The sequence below is a fragment of the Nycticebus coucang genome, chromosome 5 (genome assembly GCF_027406575.1).
Source record: "Nycticebus coucang isolate mNycCou1 chromosome 5, mNycCou1.pri, whole genome shotgun sequence".
NCBI classification, from domain to species: Eukaryota; Metazoa; Chordata; class Mammalia; order Primates; family Lorisidae; genus Nycticebus; species Nycticebus coucang.
In genome coordinates, this window is record NC_069784.1 from 29552330 (window position 1) to 29575534 (window position 23205).

A 23205-nucleotide genomic window follows, 5' to 3' on the forward strand; every position below is an offset into this window, starting at 1 on the left:
AAGCCTGAACAGTAATCATCTGCTATTCTCTACTAAGTTCAGAACATCTCAGATGTACAGGAAAGTGAAATGCTTCAGAGTTCTCCCTTTCCCTGTTAATTCACTTTCCACTGGAAGTGCTCTTGTCATCCAGGTTTATGTAGAGAAATTCCCAAAGGGGTCTATTCCTAGTGTGGTAGATGAAATAGGCCATATTTGGCTTGGGATTAACTTATATGAAGTGAAGTGGTCTCAGCTTGTTTATAAATTAAAATTTAAGTATCAAAGTGACAGGAAAATCGGATTATAAATATGAGGTGTGGGTTTGTATCAGACCTCATTGTATAAGATTGAAATGTTCTTAGATTGATCTGTTTATTGGCAGACCCTTGACTCTGAATATAAAATCGGTATCTCCAACTAAACTCTGAATGAGTAAAATGATGATTCTCATTTTGTTTTATGTGACTAATAATTAAGGATAAATATATCGAGTCTTTAAGAAAAACAAGAATAATCAAACAAGGAAACCAAAAATCCAACTGAATAGAGTGAATAATTTTAAAGTGTGACTCCTTTCTAATACGAAGAGATTCTAAAACTGTAAAACATGACATGTTGGATGAAGCACTTAGGTGTTTTCTAATTGTCCCCTTGTAGGGACATGAGACAGTCTTGTTTTGTAGATGCTGACAGTGCTAATGGGGAGGAAAGCTGAGAGGAAGGGACCCTTGGCACATATGATGCACTGGAAAAACGTATTCTTATTAAAGCTTCATTTTAATATCATTAAAATTAGCAATATCATTATCATTGGCTGTCCTGTATCCTCTTTCAGTTAGATGTCCAGATCTAGTCTGGACTTTGTTGGAAGAAAGTATAGCTATTTTGGAGTTGCTTTAGAATAGCTTTAGAATTGGCAAGAACAAAAGAGAACAATTACCTTTTGGAGGGATGGGCACAAAATGATAGGGAACCATCTAGCCAGTTCAGTGAAATCACCTTTGTTTTTAAGGAGATGACAGCTCTGATTTCCTTTACATTCTTACTTGAAGGCCTTTTGATTATCTTAATGTCTTTTTTCTTTTTTTTCTAAAATATGAAGGGCAGCTAGACGTAAGAAAGGGTGGAGAATTTGTAAGAAAGTTACGATGAAGGCTGCAGCTAGTAAAGGGAGCTATGGCAAAGTGCACCTGTAACACATGCGTGCTCCTTTATGAATGCTGTGCTGAGCACCTGCGGTGGTCACTGCTGCCCCGAATCGTGCATGTGGCATCTCCCTTAACTTTCTGTGTGAATCTTGGAGGTAGCTTTTCCTCACAGTCCAGCCGGTCCAGGTTTCCAGTAATGTTAATTTTCGTCCAATGAAGCAGTTTGTAGTTAAGTTCACGTAATAAAGGAATATAGTTTGTTTCAGAATGTAGTTCGATCTTTTGTCTAGTTGATTTTAGAATTATTACTAGATGTGTGGAAGTTCTGGTTTTATAGCCTTAATTTCTGGTTATAGAATTAATACAGGGTCCCTGAAAATAATAACTTCAAACAAAAGCTAAATACACTAAAGTGTAAAGAAGAAATAAAGAATACTCATAATACTTTCATTTAAGGGGTGGGATATTTAAATACAGCTATAGAAAAATGAGATTAAGATGTTAATGTTAACTTTAAAGAAAGAGGATGTCTCTTCCTTTTTTTCCCCTATGAATTCAGAGAATTATAAGGCGTGACTTCTTTCTGACAGTGTCAGCATGAAAACACATTTGTTTACTTATTTGTGTCACGACACGTGAATTTATCTTATTTTCAGTTCCATATATGTCTTTTGTTTTGCATACTTTTCCACAGTGTTACAATCTTCATATAATACATTGTATTGATAGCCCTTCATTACCTTAGAGAATTACTAATAGTTGAACATTTGTGTTTTTTCCTTTTGTTATAAACAATACTATTAAAAATAATTACAGGTATTCATTTTAAAAAAACTTTTTCTTATTAAGAATTTCAGGTAATGGGCGGCGCCTGTGGCTCAAGGAGTAGGGCGCCGGTCCTGTATGCCAGAGGTGGCGGGTTTAAACCTAGCCCTGGCCAAAAACCAAAAAATAAATAAATAAATAAATAAAATAAAATAAATACACTAATCTTAAAAAAAAAAAAAAAGAATTTCAGGTAATAACGAGGTATATGATTACTATATTTCAAATGTGACTAGTCTTATTTTAAAATGTTACTGGCTTCATGAAAGATTATGCATTTTAGATTCTGTTATCATCAAAGCCTTGTTCTGAGCACTGGGGAATACCCAAATTAAAGCTTAAATCTTTCCATTAGGAGGTTAAAGTTTATTGGAGTAGAAATTTTATGTTTATATAAAATTTATTCACTTCATACAGCCCTACAAAGGGTTCATTTTTCTAATGGAGAAATATTTAAAATTTGTTTTATTTGCATGCATTTTAATGGATAGACTTAATAGAAGGCTCCATCCTCAGTAGGTAACATAATTATGAGTGTAGCAGCCCATGTAGCCTATGGCTAGGAGGAGTGAGAGTTATAAGAAATAGCTGTATCGCTCAATAATGGAACACCTTGGTGGAAAGGGCATAGGGAGGGATTTAGCTCTCCTAACAAGCACAAGAGCTCGCGAGATGAGAGCAGTGGTGAATTGGCAGTCTCTATACCTGTGGTGTGGAGAGACAGGAGATCAGCGTTATATTAGGTTGGAAGAGCAGGCAGTCGGGAGCATGCGCATTCTGTCACGCAAGCATGCGCTTGCTCTGACTCTGTCTCCTCTCCTGCCTGCAGAACACCAGCACGGGCTCTCTCTGCTGGAGATTACCAAGCTCTGCTAAAGACTAAGATCTGTCTTTCTAAGAAGACTGCTTTACTCTCTTTAAGTCAGTCTCTCTCTCTTTCCAGCTAAGGTAGATAGCCCTCAGGCACCTAACAGACCTGAGCAAGGTAACTTAGTGGTCCAGGTCTAGAACCTAGTTAACCAGCCCGAGACCTGGCCAGACCTGGGCCCTGACAAGTGGTTTCAGAAGTGGGATATAACAAATGAGTGTCTATATGGACATCTAGAAAGCACAGAGGGAGGGGGGTGGGGCCTTGGTGTGTGTCACACTTTATGAGGGCAAGAGATGATTGCAAGAGAGACTTTACCTAACAATTGCAATCAGTGTAACCTGGCTTATTGTACTCTCAATGAATCCCCAACAATTAAAAAAAAAATGCAAGACTATAAGATTACTATGAAATGAAGAAAAAGAAACATGATCTTTCTTTGTCAAAAAAAAAAAAGAAAGCAAAAAAACAACTATAGTGAAGGGCATTTGGAAAATGTCATCACGGTGGTACGCCCTTTTCCCCAATGAGCAGCAGCATTGCTGATGTTTTCCTAAATTCCAACGACAGTTACTTATGTGTCATTTTAAAATTATAGAAATTTTGAAAAAGTAGACCTCTCAGCAATCCTGCATAAACTAGTTAAGAATGAGCATTGAGCGTCCAGGGGGTTCTTCAAATGTAGGTTTATTAGGAATTTATTTCTTACATTGACAAAATAAAATCTACTGAAATGACAAAATAAAATCTAGTGAAAGAGTTATTTATTTTAACTGTGGTGTTGCTCAACACACTTTTGAACATTTTGGAGAACTATTTATTAGAAAACACCCTAGTCCAAATTAGAACAGTTCCCGGTTTAAGAGATTAATCTATATTTAAAATGACTATAAAACTGCTTCCTAAGCAAGATTTGGACAGGTGTCATTTAGATTTCTAAAAGATTATTTTTTTAAATTTAAACATTATTTTAAAAGCTTAATATTAGAAGAATTATAGACATGCTCATCTACATGAAGGGAAAGGATCAGTGAGGATAATAGCCTTCTATCAAGTAACAAAGACCTGTTAATTTAACACATGGGTCACCTAGTGAGAAAGTACTATTGTTACTTCAAAAACTGGAAGGCGAAAGCAAAGGAAGGAAACTCTGGCCATTCTCAGTCATATTTCCTAGAATTTAATAAAGTGGCTTTAAAAATTATAGAAAAAGTTAGCTATACTTTCAAAGGCATAGATTTTAAAAGAGAATGTGACTTAAGAGGAATGGGCAATTCTAAAAGGTGCAAAGAATGAAGCAGATAAAGAATCAGATTTGATTATGCTTGTGGACCATAAACTATTAAAAACAAAGATAATAGAAGGCTCTACAGTCAAGGATGAATAAAGGGGAAAAAAAGTAACAAGACATCAGGGAGGGCACATTTCAAGAAGAAGTGAGGTTTGGGGGAAAAAAAAATAGTGGAACCTCCAAATAGTACCAGAGTCAAATGAGAATGGGTAGAATGAGCCTCTTTAGATGCAAGGAATTGAGAAATTAATAAGCTATAATAAAATTAATGACATGAATCCCTAGTGGAAACTGACAAAGAAGAACTACCTAATTTCTGTTTCATCAAAGAGAACAAAGTTTTCAGAAGAAAGGGTGAGGCAAGTACAAATAAAAGGTAACTAAAATCCAGTATAGATGTAGAGGCGGTAAAACAAAAACTAATTCATTGCCACAAAAAGAGAAAGCTGGGTATACATATATTCTTTTTTCAGTTCGTGGCACAAAAGCCCTTCCTTTACCAACCTGAAAGCAGTGTTTACAAAGTCTCAGTTGAAGCCTTTAACTCATAGAGGGAAGATGGACAGTCTTTCACTTACCTAAAAGAAATGCAGGCCATGTTCCTTTCCTGAGTGGATGCTAAAATTAGATCCAGAGAAGGTTTCTGGAGCAACGACACTTGATTTCAAAGTAGTTAACCTCCTCTATAATTTTCAGGACACGCTATATGCTATCACCTAACACTGTTCAAATCTTTGTGAATAACAGCCCGTGCTGGAGAAAGAAGAATGGACGTAGTGGAGGATTTACCTAGAGAGTTGGTTAGCGTAGTTTTCAGTCTAAGGAAAAACAGGTAGTATTTGAATTTTCTTTTCAAATGCTGGGACAGAACATAATCGATGATCTGTATTGAGTAATTAATTCTTTTTTATATTGGACCTATCCTAGGCTAAATCTAAGTAAAGAGGCACTTTCTTTAAACTTCCTTTTTTTTTATCATAAAGATTAAGAAGTTGATTGGAGCTAGAATAATCCAGAGTTATCTAGGACAGAGATTTCTGAGTCCACGTCAAGGTGCATTTCTGTTTACAATCATATCCCATAACTGTTGCTAAACCCCGACCTAAGCGCCAGAACCTAGAAAGATTATCTGATGGTGTTAAAACAGCCCTACAAAAAAAGAGCTGTCTGAATCTTTGGAACTATGTGAAGAATGTTTAAGAGCTACACTACGTACCCTAAAATTTGTATAGATTCCCATTATGTGTAAGTTAGATTTCCTGCAAAGCAAACACACAAGCTTGGGAGACTAAGAGGCTCAGAAATTTACTCAATCTATTTTTATACCAGTTAAATGTTCTAATCCATTAATCCTTGTGCCCGTTTTGTCTACTGTCCTATCCACTCAAAGGCAGCCACTGGAAGACTTAACAAATTAGGAAATTCTTTCTACACCATGCTCCTTTCCTATGGATTCATTTTCCATCTGATTCATTTAGCATGGTCACCTCAGTAAAAAAAAATAGACCCACTCTGTGTCTTCTTAATGACATTAAATGACAATTCATAGTCTTTGTTCTTGTGTTTCTAATAAAGGAACCAACATTTTTGATTATTTAATGATTAATCATGTCCCTTTTTACCATATATATTATGGAAATAATTTTTTGTTGAGCAGTCAGTTCTTTTTTCAGATATAATTTTAATGTACACAATAAAAATGATCAGAGCAAGATACCAGAGAGGATAACCTCATACGACCCTGGGACATCTTTCAAGATTAGCTACGGTCGACACCAGCAGAAACTACTTCCTCAGTTTGCCAAATTGTTACCAGGAATTTTATAAGTTAAGAAACAAGAATGACAAGTTGAATGCAGGAATATCTATATTTAAGCTATTCATAAAAACATTTTTTAATTGAATGTTACAAATGTCAGATGAAGTTCCTGGGTCTTCCGTTACTGTGTACGTGGGGATATAGTTGATCTCATAATCATTTACTTGCGCTGATTTTACTCCAGCTATTACAGAGCAACTTGACAGCCACTACCTTCCATCTGGGTTACCCTGTTTTACTCTATTGGACAAGCATATTTAAGTTCTGTGAAATACTTTAGGAAAGAAACCCACTCACCTTCTGTTTAACTTGTCATATCCCAAATTTATTTTCTCATAGAAGCCATTTGTAGCATCAATATATGAAATATTCTCTAAAAACGTAGAGGAGAAAAGCACGATAGAGGCATACTATTGTAATGCTCATTAGAGTCTTCATAATAACACCACCTGAATAAACCTGGGTAACCCTGAGCTCTTGACGAATTCCAATTCCACATGGCTTAATAGACCATTCTGTTATAGCCAAGTGCCTTTTGAACTTATGTCTGAGTAATTCAGTGCAGCTTTTCACTGGTGTGTAAATGAGTATTTCCTTATCATAGCAGTAAGAAGGTAAATATTCTCCTCTGTGTTTTTAACAAGCTCCTGCTTTCCTATTCCAAGAGGTGACCCTAAATAGCTTCTTTCTTTGGGAATCTTTATACTCCAGTCAAAGCTATTTTGCATAAGGTGATTTTCAGCATGTAGTACAGAATATATACATTTTAGAGATCAGTTTATTTACTGGGTTCTCATTTTGGTGACCTCCTTGAAATCTGAAATACATGTATTAAGATCCTCTTCTGTTAGAAGACAATTTTGACCGAAAAAAGAAATTCTAGCAAAGTAATAATTAAATGAAACAGGTTTATTTAGTAAAGAAGTTATCGTAGTATTTTATGTGTTTATATGTTTTTTGACTCTGAAACATAATAATTTCCTTGACTAGATCCGTGTTTCTTCCCCCAGCCCTAAACTATTTAGCCACTTTATTCCTTTCAGGAAGTCAAATACTTACCATCACTTTTAAGTTGCTTTTTTAAATGCTCTTTTCAGAGCTGATGAATAAATTTCAGTCTGTCCAATCAGACAACTATAAATTTTAGTTGGTATGGGTTAAGTACATGAAGTTTTCCTATACTTGAACAGTTACTATTCACAGCACAAGTAAATAAACATAAAAAATAATGTAACAAATAATGAACAGTGTGCAGTGGTTGAGATGATATGTTCTGATTTCATGGGGCTTAGGGTCTAAAAGTACATTTTGTCTTTACACAAACAATTCTTTCTTTTATTTTAATAGATTTAAGGGATACAGGTTTAATTTTGTTACACGTATGTAATTGTATAGGGGTGAAGTTGGGCTTTTAGTGAACCCATCTGTATCAGTGTTTCTTCCTCAGGATTACAATTGCATGAAATATGGTTTGTGAAACCCTATGTAATTACGTTGATCCCAAAAGTAATGCTTCTAAAAAGGTAGACTGGTGCTGATCTCAAAAGTTATTACAGAGAGCAGCACCTGTGGCTCAAAGGAGTAGGGCAATGGCCCCATATGCCGAAGGTGGCGGGTTCAAACCCAGCCCCGGCCAAAAACTGCAAAAAAAAAAAAAAAAAAAACTTATTACAGAGTCAATTCAGAAATTGAAAGTAATTAGAATCTTCTAGCGATTAGACATTCCCAAGATGTCCAAGCAGGTGGTTAGCAGACGTGACTTGTTGAATGCTGTGGAACAACAGCACTTTCATGGTAATTTACATGTGTCATGAACTGCATGGTCGCTAGGACCTCTTCATGGTTCTCAGCAGAGTGAAAGAAAAGAAATAATTGTTCTTGGCCAGAGTTTGAGAAGTGCTCCTCTAACGTTCCTTCCGGTTTTTCAGAGTGTGTTCACCTCCTAGACTTAATATAGGTTATATCCTTTCTCATCTAAAAGTTTATAATATGCTCAATATTAAAGCCTTATATAATGTATATAAAGCACAGCCAACAACAGAATTAAGTTTAGATGCGTCAACTTTTGATTTTTATTTATTTTTAAGGATACCTTAAGATTGAGTACTTTTCCTTTTTAGAATTCTAAAGTATTACCTACTTAACTGTTTCATTGTTTGATAAATGATGATTTCTGTTCTGAATTAAATTTTTAAAAGCCATAGGTACAGTTCATGTTTCCACATAACTATGGACCTTTTAAATTATGTCTCAAGTATATTTTAACGATGCTTGTTGTTTTGAAGATTTTTGCTTCCTTTAAAAATCCTATTAAAAATATTTTCACAATTCATTCCATTCTGGAATAGAATTTTTTATCTATGTAAATGAAGTTGAGCATGGGTGTGAAATGGGCAGTTATGCTAAGGTGTGCCATAAACAGTCTGTGCTCCTTCCCATCCTTTGAACTAAATAAGTTTTCTTGTAGTTAAGCTAATCAGTAATATAATAAGTTAATATCTAAAAATGACTAATTTTTTTTTTTTTTTTACTCCATCAGTATGCTATTGGCTGTGGGTTTGCTGTAGATGGCCTCTATCAGTTTAAGAAAAGTCCCTTCTGTACCTGTTTTCTTAAGTGTTCTGCTCATGAAAGGATGCTGGATATTGTCAGAAGCTTTTTCTGCGTCTATTCATAGAATCATATGGTCTTTGTTTTTTAGTTTGTTTATGTGATGTATTATAATTATAGATTTATGTACATTGAACCAACCTTGAGACCCTGGGATAAAACCCACTTGGTCATGGTATATAATTCATTTGATATGTTGCTGGATTCTGCTTGCTAGGATCTTATTGAATATTTTTACATCTATGTTCATTAAAGATATTGGTGTATAGTTTTCTTTCCTTGTTGGGTCTTTTCCTGGTCTGGGGATCAGGGTGATATTTGCTTCATAGAATGTGTTGGGAAGTATTCCTTCTTTTTCGATGTTTTGGAAAAGGTTAAGTAATATAGGTACTAGTTCCTCTTTAAATGTTTGGTGGAATTCTGATGTGAAGCCATCTGGTCCTGGACTCTTCTTTTTTGGGAGATTTCATATAGTTGATTCTATTTCAGTACTTGATATAGGTCTGTTCAGCATTTCCAATTCTTTCTGATTAAGTCTAGGAAGTTGGCACTTCCAAGTATTAGTCAATTTCTTTCAGATTTTCATATTTCTGAGAATAAAGTTTTTTGTAATATTCATTAAGGATTCCTTGCATTTCTGAGGTGTCCATTATTTTACATTTGTCATTTCTGATTGATATGATATGGACTTTAATTTTCTATTTTTGGTTAGGTTGGCCAAAGATTTATCAATTTTGTTCAATTTTTCAAAAACCCAACTTTTTGATTTATTGATCTTTTGAATGATTATTTTGTTTCCACTCAGATTAGGAACTAGGCAAAGTTGCCCATTGTCTCCACTGCTTTTTAACATTGTAATGGAAGTCTTAGCCATTACAATCAGGCAAGAGAAGGCGGTCAAGGGTGTACAAATAGGGTCAAAGGAGATGAAACTTTCACTCTTCATATATGATATGATTTTATACCTGGAAAACCCCCAGGACTCAACTACAAAACTCTTAGAAGTGATCAAGGAATACAGTAGGATTTTTGTATCTCAGGATACAAAATCAATACTCACAAATCAGTAGCTTTTATATATACCAATAATAGTTAAGCCAAAAAACAATCAAGAACTCTATTCCCTTTACAGTTGTGCCAAAGAAGATGAAATATTTGGGAATTTGCCTAACAAAGGATATGAAAGATCTCTATAAAGAGAATTATGAAACTCTGAAAAAGAAATAGCTGAAGACATTAACAAATGGAAAAACATACCATGCTCATGGCTAGGAAGAATTAACATTGTTAAAATGTCCATATCCCAAAGCAATTTACAAATTTAATGCAATCCCTATCGAAACACCACTGTCATACTTTAAAAATCTGGAAAAAATAGTACTTCATTTTATATGGAACCAGAAAAAACCTAGAAGAGCCAAGACATTACTCAGAAGTAAAAACAAATCAGGAGGAATCACGCTACCTGACTTCAAACTATACTATAAATCACTTGGCAACAAAGATATTTGCACCAGATTGTTCACTGCAGCTCAATTCATAATAGCCAAGTCATGGAAGAAGCTCAAGTGCCCATTGACACATGAATGGATTAATAAATTGTGGTATATATATACCATGGGATATTATGCAGCCTTAAAAAAGATGGAGACTTTACCTCTTTTACGTTTACATGGATGGAGCTGGAACATATCCTACTTAGTAAAGTATCTTAAGAATGGAAGAAAAAATATCCAGTATACTCAGTACTATTATGAAACCAATTTACAATCACTCACACTTTCATATGAAAATAGATCACAACTATGGCCCAAGATGAAGGAGGGAGGAGGGGGGCAGACGGGGAAGGGGAAAGGTGAATGGTGGGATCACACTTATGGTGCATACTGCAAGGGTACGTGTCGGATCTATTAGGATAGAGTATAAATGTCTTAACATAATAATTAAGTAAATGAGATGAGGTATATATTAACCAGTGTGATGTAAGCATTCCTAATTCTATATGAAATCAGCACATTGTATCCCATAAATGCATTAATGTATGCATGATCTATGTGTTTATGATTTAATAAAATATATATATATAAATAAAAATGTCTAGTTTCTGAATCAAAGACTTTCTGTGCATTGTGAATGACAAACTATATACTATAGACCAATATAATTCCTGTATAGAAAGGAAGAAGTAATTTAAAACAGACACACATTTATACCTCATGATATGTAGGTCACCATGAAGAAACTAATGAACTGACCCACATACAATGTCTTTAATGAAAAAGTGGGTTTTCTAATGAAAAAATTGACATTGGATATCATGATGCCTGCCACTAGCCAGCTGTAAAATCTTAATCATGTCCTGTTTGTACCCAGTTTGCTAATCTGTCAAACAGGTATTGGCACTTCCGCCTTCCCACCCATCCACGTACACCCCTCACAAGTCCTTATGAGAAAAAAATGAGAACACATATGTGGCGTGCTTTAAAATAATGTGCTCAGACATCATACTTGTGCTTTGATAAATGTTTCAATAATCCAAAGGTAAATACGCTTTTCTGTGTAGTCAACACAGTTAAAACTGATTAGCTTGATGTTTGAAGTGTCTAGTATTAAATGGACAAACGTAATGTAATTGGTTTGTTGCAAGTCTTCATCAAGGATGATGTGGTACAGAAAACAAAATATGGGTAGAAAGGATGTGAATTCGAATTCTGGCTCTTGTATTAAATTCCTCTTTAAAAGATTTCCAATATAGTATAATTTTGCAACCCCAGTTTCTCCATGCATAAAAACAGGAGTAATGGAATAAATCATATCTAAGTCTCTGTCTATGAAATCTTGAGTTAAATGTCTACAGAGTAACACTGCAGAATAATAAAAAATTGACCACAAGATGGCGTTTGTAGTTAAAGAGTCCTTTTGCATTAACTCTCTGTGTGTTGTAGTAATTTAAGTATTTGCATTATTTATAAGTACAAACTTACCATTTGCATTCTTAAGAGATGTGTAAAAGTAATTTTTAGGAAAATATGCAAATCTTGTTATTTTAAAGCTATTGATGTTTCTAAAATTATAAATTAGCAGCTACTAGTAGCTGTAGTGGTGATTGAAAGTATTTGTCACGTATTTATTTATTTTTTAAGAGACAGAGTCTCACTTTGTCACCCTCAGTAGAATGCTGTGGCATCACAGCTCACAGCAACCTCCAGCTTTTGTGCTTAGCTGATTCTCTTGCCTCAGCCTTCCGAGTAGCTGGGACCACAGGCACCTGCCACAATGCCCAGCTATTTTTTTGTTGCAGTTTGGCCGGGGCCGGGTTTGAACCCACCACCCTCGAAATATGGGGCCAGCACCCTACCCACTGAGCCACAGGCACTGCCCTTCTCACATATTTATGAATCTTATCTTGGTAAATTATTTATAGTGATAATTATAAATAGTAGTGCTTTTCTTTTCTTTTCTTTTTTCTTTTTTCATTTTGTGACAGGGTCTCACTCTGTTGTCCAGGCTAGAGTTCAGTGGCATCATCATGCTCACTGGACCCTCAAACTCCTGGACACAAGCCATCCTTCTCCCTCAGCCTTTCAAGTCGCTGGGACTACAGGTGTGGGCAACCACATCCAGCTAATTTTTTTTTTTTTTTTAATTTTTTGTAGAGACAAGGTTACACTGTTGCCCATACTGACCTAGAAATCCTGACCCCAAGTAATCTTCCTGTCTCAGGCTCCCAAAGCGCAAGGATTACAGGCATGAGCCACTGCACCCAGCCAAATTTTATGTTTGCTGCATTCCACAGAGGGTCAACCCAAGCAGGATAAAGCTTATTTATAAATTATAGGTGATCTCATTAGCCAATTTTTTGTGTGCCACAGTTAGCCTCTGGAAACCTTTAATTTTAGCACTGGGATGAACTTAATGGACGTATAGTCCAGGCCCCTTATTCTATAGTAGGTGAACAGGCCCAGAGGAGTAAAGAGGTTTGCCTGAAGTCACACTGGGGTACAGAACCACCTCATAGGCCACAGATGGGAGAAAATATCATTTCTTAAATGTGGACACCTCCTTTGGATGCTATATTGTATCGGTAGAAACACCATATTGTTACTGTTTACACTTTAGGAAACTTGGCCATGTCTGCTTGTGGGATTGCTACTCACTTAGGAAAATGGAAGAGATGATTACAATCTCTCCTAATGCAAAAAATGTGTCATCACCACCTTTGCTGAAGTTGAAAGAGATTTATTTTCAAAATGCAAAGTTAGTTTTGAAATTAAAACTTCATTTTCTAAGTATACTGTCTTGGTATACAGTATTTGGAAAGGTTTTAAGGGCTTTGATTACTTGGTGGGTCTGTTGTTGCCCCTAGCTCTGGCTCACCTTTCTACCTGTGATGGTTCTTTTTCTCAGAATTCTGCCCTCATGGAGAAGCTACAGTTTTGGGCCTTTGGCTACAATCTGGAGACACCTAGGGAAAACATGTACTGGATTCTCAACTAATGAGGATTTGTGATACACTTGCTTTCTGGGCCCCTCACGTCTGGCATGTGTGGCATACTGACAGGCTTGCTGTGAGAAGGAGGCATTCCCTACAGTTTCATACGGAGCCCTGGGACAAACAGTACCGCACTCTGAGCCTCCGTTTTCTCAGTCATAAAATGAAATTTTCTGATTTCATTAGAGGATTGTTGTATGAAATAAAATATATGTGTGGAAAATGACACCTTGTGGAAATGAAAGCTGAGTTCCTGTTGTTGATTTTCCTATGATAATATTAGGATCCAAAGCCAGAGCGAGTTAGTGACGCTGGGTATTTTCCATTGTTACTTTAATTTTGATAGATATTAGCTTCTGTCAATAATTGTATTGATTCAAACAAAAAAATAATTGCTTGATAGCAATGCAAAGCCAAATAACAAAAAGAAGCACCTTTTTAAAATATATAATTTACAATTATAAGCAAGTCTGACAGTAGGTTTTGAGATTGTTGTTTTTCTAAAGGTTCTTTATCTCCTAATTACCAGAACCCTAAGCACTGGAGTAGATAATTACGCACTGAACTAAATTGTTTATGTGGTATAAACAATATATTTCTTAAATTTATACTCAGGTTTTAATACTCAGAATCAGAAAGAGTAAAGAGATTTAAGAAGCGGTAGAGATCACCTTTCCATTTTTTTGAATGTATGTACATTAATTTGATAGATGTGCAACATATCTGGTAACTCGGGGAAATGTTAAATATTGGTGGGAAGGGCAGTTAATATATTTATTTACTAAAACATCTGCTGTCAAGATTCCAAAAGAGATACGGTATTATCAGGAGCTACATAGTTCAAGAACAAATCCTCAGCTTTGCAGACCCAGAAATCTTACTATTCAGTAACATGAATGGGGATCCAGCTTTTAGGGAAAAATTTAACGTTAACAAGTTTAGAGAGTAGTAGAAATCAGGATGTTGGTTGATTGGTGTTCAGATAGAAAAATACAGATTTTATGATGATCAGCATCTTGGCATCAGTTGTTCAATATATTCCTTCCCTGTAGTCACCTGCATTTACTGAGCACTTACCATATGCCTGGCCTCTTTTAACTCAGTCGTCTTCAAAGTGTTTATGTGCTCCTGGAAACACATAAAGAATTTTCATGGGATATGAGGAAATTGATTTCCATACAGTGAAATTCTGTGTGTACGTTTTCCTAAAATCTGATCTTCCCAACTGCCCCTGCAGTCATACATTTTCATACCAACCTTCCTTTCTAAAATTGCCCGCCCCTCCTTCCACTGTGTGAAAGAAAGACATATTCTGATGGTCCTGTGACTTATTAAATGTACCCTGGTAGTAACTCAAGAGACTGGTTATTCTCCACATGTGGATGAATAAATACTGGCTATACCATTTATGAGTTCTGTAATATCATAAACATACTTAAGCCATTTGAATCCCAGCTTTCCCATCTGTAGAACAGGATTCATAAGAGTCATTATGAGGGTTAAGAAGGTAATCTATTTAAAGCAGTCATCATAATGCCTGACCAAGTATTCATTTCAATATAGCAGTTGTTATTTCTGTTGCTGTTCTATACTAATGGCTCTGTAATGTTCTGTATTTCAAAACACATCATTTTTCTTTCTGTATTATGGAGGATGGTACGGAGATAGTTAAATAGCTGATTTGTCTGTTTTACCATGTTTCAGTGTTCTTTTAGGATTTTCTTTAGAAACGAAAATGATAATACACTCATCAGCATGAATGCCTATGGAATACCCTACTTAGACCTTTATTAAACTAGCATAGTGGGAGCAGAATGTGACAGTGATAAAGTTTGTTCATTTGAGGACTAATGCCATCCTTGGTGCAATTTGCATCTCTTATTTGACAGGTATTCTAAATAGAGCAGACTGCTCAAAATTTCATTTTGAATTCTACCATTTAAAACATTCGGAAGTTTTTTTTGTTATTTTTTTTTAAATAGTTTTGCAGGTAACAAAAACATACGTTATCATCAGAAAGCAGTAATTGCCTTGGGCTGCCCTGCAGGGTTAACACATGCTAGATTGTGTATAGATTGTGTACAGATTTGCAAAGGCGAGACCAGAGAGCTCTAGCCAAAAGGTTTGCAAGGGAAACAGAGCACTCTCCCCAAATGTGAAGCATGGTTCTGTTCTCTCAGCCCTGCCAACCCAGGGTAGTTTTCTGTTTTGTAAATATGGATATATTTTTAAAAGTTATATCTTAGATTTTTTTTATTTTCTTTTTTTAATACTCAAAATTTGGTAAAAAGATTTGTGAATATTTATAAAGCTGTGTTATGATTTCTTTCTTTTTTCTTGGCATTCTAATGCAATAAAATACTAATAACAGCTAGTATTTATTTCATGTCTTCATGACGTTACCTGTACATTTTTGTAGATGTTCCTCCTCAGTTTATAGAAGTTCTCTTCTAGTCATAATTTGCTGGAGATTTTTTAATCAGTAATGGACGCTGGAATTTGAGGAATGCTTTCTCTGTGTCTGTTGAGATGAGATTGCATTTAATATAGTCAGTTGATTGATACCTGAATGTTTATCTAACCTGGTCTTTCTGGGATATGCCCCATTAGGTCGTAATATATAATTCTTAATATTGGTTGTTGGGTTTAGCTTGATAAAATTTTGTTTAGGACTTTTGCTTTTGTGTTTATGAGTAATATTTATGTATAATTTTCTCCTTGTGTTATGTTTTAGGCCTGGGTTTGTTGGAAAGCATTCCTGTATCTTCAATTATCTGGAATGTGCAGAATTAGTATAATTTCTTCTTTAAAGGTTTGCTAGGATTCACCTATGCAGACTTCTTGTCCTGGAATGATTTTTGTTTCTATGGGAAGATATTTTACTACACACTCGGACTCATCTGGGTTCTTTCTTCTGGAGTTAAGTTTCGGTAGTTTGTATCTTTTAAGGAATTAGTCCATTTATCTATGTTGTCAAATGTATAGGCATAAATTTCTTCATACTATCAACATTTAGGTTCATTGATTTTTCTTTATTTTTTCCTTTTCACTTTCATTGGTTCCCAGTCTCATCTTTTCTGATTTTTAGTTTTCAATGTAGATGCCCAAGTCATAGATTTTAGACCATTCCTCTTTTTTAATAACAGGCATTTAGTACTAAATATTCCCATATTCTAGGGACTGTGTACTACTTCAGTGGCATATCAAATGTTTTCATACATTTTGGTAGATTTACGGGTGCGAGTGGTTTTTGGTTACATGGATGAATTTGTAGTGGGGATATTCAGGGTTTATAGAGTACTTGGACTCAAGTGATAGTTTTCCTTCCCTCATTCTGCTTCTAGCCTCACCCCTTGGGAGTCTCCAGTATCCATTGTACCACTCTGCAGACCACAATTTTTAATACAGTGTGTCCACGAAGTTCATGTGCCATTTACTGCACTAAACTATTTTAAATTGCACATGAACTTTATGTCCACCCTGTATATTATATTTTCATTTTCATTTTCATTCAGTTCAAAATACTTTCTAATTTTTCTTTTTGATTTCTTCTTTGATACAAGGCTATTCATAATTGCCCCACTTATATTCCAAATATTTGAGGATTTTTCATGTATCTTTCCATTACTAATTTCTACTTTTAATTCCCTTATGATCAGAGAATGTACTTCATGTGATTAGACCTTTTAAAATGTATTGGGACTTCTTGCATAGCCCAGAATATGGTCTTTTTTGAGAAATGTAAGTTTAGATGACAGGAAGTGTATATTTCACTTTTATTCTGTCAATATCAGGTAACTTGATGACAGTGTGGCTCAAATCTCCTATCTAACTACTGACTGTCCATATGTTCCATCAGTTCCTAAGAGAGGATATCAGAATCAATTATAATTGTAGGTTTATGTTTTTCCTTGCATTTCTGTCAGTTTTTATATCATGTACTTTGAAACTCTGTCATTACGTGTAACATTTCAAATTATGTTCTCTAGTGAATTGGCCCTTTTATAATTATGAAATGATCGTCCTCACCTCTAATAATGATCTCTACTCTGAAATCTATGTAATCTGTTGTTAATGTAGCTATTCTAGCTTTCCTTTTAACGTATGGTTCATAGTCTATGTTTTTTTCATCCTTTTAATTTTAACCTATTTAATGTCCTTATATTTAAAATGTTTGTAAGAAATTTAAACAGAATCCAGATGAATCTATTCAGTAGACAATCTGCCTCTTTCCTGGGTATGTTTATGCTCTCTGTAGACTTTTAAATTGATTATTGATACGTTTAGGCATGAGTCTGTTACCTTGCTATCTGTTGTTTATTTGTCCCTTCTAGTCATTGTTCCCATGTTCCTCTCTTTGCCTTCTTTTGGATTAATAAATAATTTTATGTGGTTTTATTTTACATATTTTGTTGGAATATTATGTATAAACCTTTTTTTGGTAATCGTAGTATTTACCTTCAGATTTATTGTACATATCTTAAATTTATCATAATCTATCTTCAGGTATAATATGCCACTTTATTTATCATGTAAGAATGTATAATTATGTTTTTACATTCCTTTTCTTCTGGCCTTTACGCTATTTCTGTCACATATTTTACTTGTATGTACAAGGTCTGACAATTAAGTTCATGAATTCATCCTAGAAAGAGTGCTACTGCATACCTCGTTGCTGAATATCACAGTGGTCACCTTCGAAGTACTCTCCTTGGCCATCTGGTGACTGTGGCAATATTCAGCATCGAGGTATACAGCTCCTTTTCTAGGACAAGTTTATGAACTTAATTATCAGAACTTGTACGATGCCACAGCTGTGATGGCCATTGGAGAAAATAACTCATTCCAAAATTGCTTTGAAAGGTGGACTAGGCCCTGACAACAGTGAATAGCTTCCCAAGGGGAGTACCTACAAGGGGAAGGTTGTGATATTCAGCAATGAGGTATGTCTCACTTCTTCTAGAATGAGTTTACAAACTTAATTGTCCAACCTCATATACAAGGTGGCTGTAAAGTTGCACTTTAACTTCATGGCCACCCTGTATAAGCTAGACAAACTCTTGTTACTACTTTTAATTAAGTAGCCAATTATATTTAAATAAATTTCACTAGTAAGAAAAGTTTATATTACATATATGCATATAATTATTATATCTAGTGTTCTCTATTTCTTTGTATAGATCTATAGTTTTATCTGGTCTCATTGTTTGTATGTGTGATGAACTTAAAAAAAAAATGTATCTTTTAGTGTAGTTGCTAGTGAGAAATTTTGTACCTTTGGTATCCCTGAAAACACCTTTATTCCACCTCTGATTTTGAAAGATATTTTTGCTGGGCATAGAATTCTAGATTCCGAGTATTTATTTTTTCTCACTGTTTTAATGACATTGGCCCACTGTCTTCTTCCTTATATTATTTTGGGTGAGGAATGCTGTTAGTTTTTCTTCCTTTGAACATAACATTATTGCTTTTCTCTGACTTAATTTTTTTTCTAATGACGTGTTTTGAGCAATTTGGTTATAAAGGGGCTTTATGCATTTTTCTTTTTATTTCTTAGGTTTGGGGTTCATGGATTTTATCATTTTTATCCAGTTTGGAAAAATTTTGGCCTTTGTATTTTCAAATACGTCTTATGCCTCTCACCTTTTTAGTTATTCTAATTACATGTACATTTTGCTATTTCAAGTTATAATAGCTCAGTGATGTTATTTCTTTTTGTTATTGTTGTTGATTCTTTTTCTGTGTATATTTATGTTTTAGATATTTCATAGGAATTGTTTTTCTAATGCATTGTTTCATATTCCGTTATATTTCATGTCATACATTGTAATTTTCAGCTTTAGATGTTCAATTTAGGCCATGCCTTTCTTAACTCTTTCAGCATCTGAAACTCAGTCACAATAATTGTTTTAATTTTCTTTTCTGCTAATTCCTGAGACTCAGTTATTTGGAAACAGTTTGAATCCTTAGTGTCTTGCTTTTAAAAATTGTTAGGTGGCACCTGACTAGCTTTTAGTCTAGGACTAACTATTTCCCACACTGAGGCCAGACACTTCCATGTATTCTACTCAGTATCTCATGGATGATGTGGTTTTGTGGTCTGCCTGACGTGGTGCTGCACCTTTCCAGGCCCTCTGAGAATGCTGGGCACTGTTTAACCCTTTCCTATGGCCTTTTCACCGGTCTCAGGTAGTTTCCCCACATGTGGGTCTGTGCTGAGTGTTCATGGGGAACCCTGTGCACTTCTCCAGGTTTCCGCTCTGTGCGCCTCTGCCTTCTCTGGTATTCTGGTCTACGAACTCCAGCTGCCCTCTTCTCTGACTCTTAGCTCCATCTCTTCAACTGAGGGAGTGAGCCAGATAATATCTAAGTTCCTTCTCCCTTCCCCATGGCCTGGAAATTCGTAAGGCAGTGAGCTGATATACTAGATTGGTAGGAATGTCCTAAGAAAATACCAGAGATCAGGTGGGTTAAACAGCAGCCATTTTTTCCTCCCAGTTACAGATTCTGGAAGCAAGATCAAATAAGGTATAAGCAGTGTGATTTTGTCTAAGCCCCGCCTTGTGGATGACCACTTTCTTGCCAGGTCTTCACATGGTTTTTTCTTTTTGTTCAGATCTCTGGTGTTTCTCTGTGTGTTTAAATCTCCTTCTCTTATAAGAACACCAGTCAGGGGCAGTGCCTGTAGCTCAAAGGAATAGGGTGCTGGCCCCATAGGCTGGAAGTGATGGGTTCAAACCCAGCCACGGCCAAAAACTGCAAAAAAAAGAACATGGGTCAGATTGGATTAAGGCTCAGTCATATGGTCTTATTTTAGCTTAATTCCCTCTTTAGAGGCCTTATCCCCAATTAAAGTTACATCTGAGGTACTAGGAGTTTCAACATGTGACTTTCAGGGAACTGAATTCAGCCCCTAATGTGAGGATAACCATAGAACTTGCCACATTTGATTCTTTTCTCAGGGATCAATCTCTGTTGTTTTCTCTTGTCCAGGGCCATGAACACCACTGTTTTATTTAATTTGTGTCTGCCTGGTTTATTATTTAGTCAGAAGAGTCTAACCCGGTCTCTGTTACATCATCGTGTTCAGCAGCAGAAATCCTGGGCCCAAGTTCTTGATCACTATACTTTTTTTTCCCAGTTGCTCTTCCACTAAGATGCAGAGACGTCTGGGGCTCACCTTCTGCTTATCTTTCAGTCTCAAGACTGAAGTGATCTAGGAAACATTAGTTAGAACCCCGCCCTTCTAACTTGGATTAACTACTATTTACTACCATCATACTTTATAATGTCCATAACATTATAAAGTATGTTGCTTTTATTTGCTTACTTGTGTTTCTCACTAAATCACATTTCTATGAAGTCAAGGTCTGTTTCCTAATATATATCTTAATGCCTGGCATATTGTAAGAACTCGAAAATATTTATTGAATGAATGGATGTTTATGCCCACCCTACCAGTCTCCAAATCATGTGTAGTTTGGACAATTATAAATTACTTTAGGAACCAAAAATAGAAAAATACATTAAATATGAAGTATGTGTCTTTTGTGATCTTTAATGGGTGTAGTTATTTAGGTGTATTTAAAGACATCTGGTATCATCTGTTGTGCTGTGTGAGAGGAAGTTCAGTCTTAGTAGTTCGTTCCTGTAAAACTGCCTAACACTCTCTCTTCCTTACCCCTCCTTGCCTACTCCTATCTTATTTTTTTCTTTATCCCTATGAGACAGGTGGTGGTGGTTGTTGTTGTTGTTATTACATATCTGAGTAAGCAGATATCAGAAAGTTGGTCAGTTTACTGGAAGAGAAAAGCAAGTCCCAGACAGATTCATTACAGTGACTGCTTGTAGCATACTTGGCTCCCAGTACCTTCTAAGCCTTTTAAAAGCAAAAATACTTCTTAAAGTCTGAATAGCGGTGGCTATTCTAATGAGAGCTGCATTACTCTAAGCCTGGCCTTCAAAATAAACATATCACAAAATAAATACTTTTGTACTCAGTATCTTTTTTTTTATTTGACAAATAGGTCTGTCAGCAGTATTTTTTACTATTTTCATGCAAATATACATCTTCTGGCTGTATTATTATTAATTTCTTAGGCTCTTCTAAGAGACCATCTTATAATTAAATAACTGTATATCACCTTTATAGAAACTTGATTTTGCCTACTACTTCTCATATTATACATTTTCAGTTTGAAAAGCACGGTGTGTGTATATACATGCACACATACCCATAAAGATGCATGCATACTTTTTGGAATGCAGCACACTTGTAATTAGCAGCTTTGAACGTTTTGAGATCTCTGATCTCTCACTTAGTACCGTTTTTCAGAAAAGCACACGCTGAAGCTGTACAAGGAGTAGAGGAAAATAAAAAAGTTGACAGGTAAGTGGGTTAGCCAAGAGGACCAGTGTTATTAATTAGTCTGGCTTTGGAGTATACTAGAAGGTCAGACAATTACGTTCATGAACTCGTTCTAGAAAAAGTGCTACATACATCAGTGCTATTTCAAAGGTGGGCATCATGACCTTCAGCAGTGAGGTACAGAGCCCTTTTTCTAAGATAAGTTCACAAACTTAACTGTCTGACCTCGTTTATAGACACATACATATATATAGCAACATAACCTCATTTGAGAAAAAGCATAATTTCTTTCCTAGCTAATTATAGCTTAGACTAAATATACATTAAAATAAGTATGTTTTAGAAGAAAAACAGTTTTGCTATAGATGAACTTCATGCCAGTACGTAAGAGGAGTCTATTAAGAGGATCAGCCCTAGACAAAAATCTAGCAGACTATGTTTATGTTTGTGTGTCCCCACCACCTCCAAACCCTTCCAATCCTGTGTCATTTCCTGTGGCACACTAATGACCAAGTCTTACCAAGCGGGATTCTGCTAATCCCACTCCCAACAGACCGTCACACTTGCTAACTTTTGAGCATTTATTTTGGCCCGGCATTGTGCATGTGTATATAGACTACATAATTGTTCACAGTTGCCACAGTGGTAAGTACTATCATTACCCCAATTTATAGCTGAAGAAACTGTAATGAAGGTTAATCCATTTTCCCAAACTCACACTAATGCGGCAGGATTGAAATCGGCCTGGAGCATGCATGTTTCATCACTCCTCTGCCTGGATGCCTGTGCCTGCTTCTCAGATCCCAAGGGATCCACCTTTTCCTCTAAAATTCAGAGCTCTGGTTTCTTTCCTGACAATGGGATAATAGTGAATCATTTCAGCACACTCATTCTTGCTAATCCTTTCCCTGTTAAATGGTTTTTCCCTTATTTAGCAAGAACTACCCCCCATTAAGAACTAAAATATGTAGAAAATGACAGGATTCTGGCAAGCCAATGGGGGGGAAGGAGTAGGGCAGATGGCTATAGGAACAGACATGTCAGGATTTGTTAACGCTTTTACACTGAAAGGGAACTCTTGATGCTCACTTCATGGTATGTTCCTATTATCCAGTGCCTTGCTACGTGGGAATCATTCCTTACATCACACACCGACCTCCACTTGGAAGAAGCCCCTGAAGATAAACCTTAATCCTATGGACGACTTGCGTTTGATCTTTGGGGACAGCATCTATCAACCAAAGCTACTCTTTCTGGATCTGCCATGTCCTTTATACAATGGATGGAGAGTGTTTTTTACTATCTGGAAAACCAGTAACTTGAAAACTCAGGTATTCCAGGTCACTGATATAAATTAAGAGGGAGATATATGTCTACGTAGATATATATCTAAATTGATATACAGATACAGAGATTTAGCTTAGTTATAATTATGTTCTTAAATTTGCGTGCCAATAATTGCATATGGAAATTTTTTTAAATATTTGACTGTGGAACATGACAGTGTTGTAAAGACTCAGTTTTAATAAAAAAGTTTAATATGAAGAGGTTGCTTGCAACATGGTTCTTTTCCTCCAGTAGGTCCAGCCTCTAAAACAGATTCTGATATGAATTCTGCATATGTTGACAAGTATACCATGCATTCATTTTTATTTCATTACCATTTCCCCTGAAATACTGTTCAGTTTGCTATTAGGAATTCGAAGTATATATAAGAAATGATTTAACATTATTAAACATTAATTATAACTGTTCAAAATTGGATGTGTTAAAAGTAATTGTTTTCTACAATTAAAAAAATA

At 35.6% G+C, this 23205-nt stretch overlaps 1 protein-coding gene across 4 annotated transcripts in view; it reads left to right on the plus strand.

Annotated features, from left to right (window-relative positions):
• SNX7 (sorting nexin 7) overlaps positions 1–22948 on the plus strand; it is a 94171-nt gene extending 71223 nt beyond the window's left edge. For 3 of the 4 annotated variants that reach the window (XM_053592313.1, XM_053592316.1, XM_053592312.1), the window contains one exon: positions 22518–22948. In XM_053592313.1, the coding sequence (XP_053448288.1) occupies positions 22518–22595 (78 nt within the window). In that variant the 3' untranslated portion in view covers positions 22596–22948. Of the gene's footprint in view, positions 1–9675; positions 10348–22517 lie in introns of those variants that run through there. The other variant, XM_053592314.1, reaches the window with a different exon arrangement.
• Positions 22949–23205: the final 257 nt, after the last annotated feature.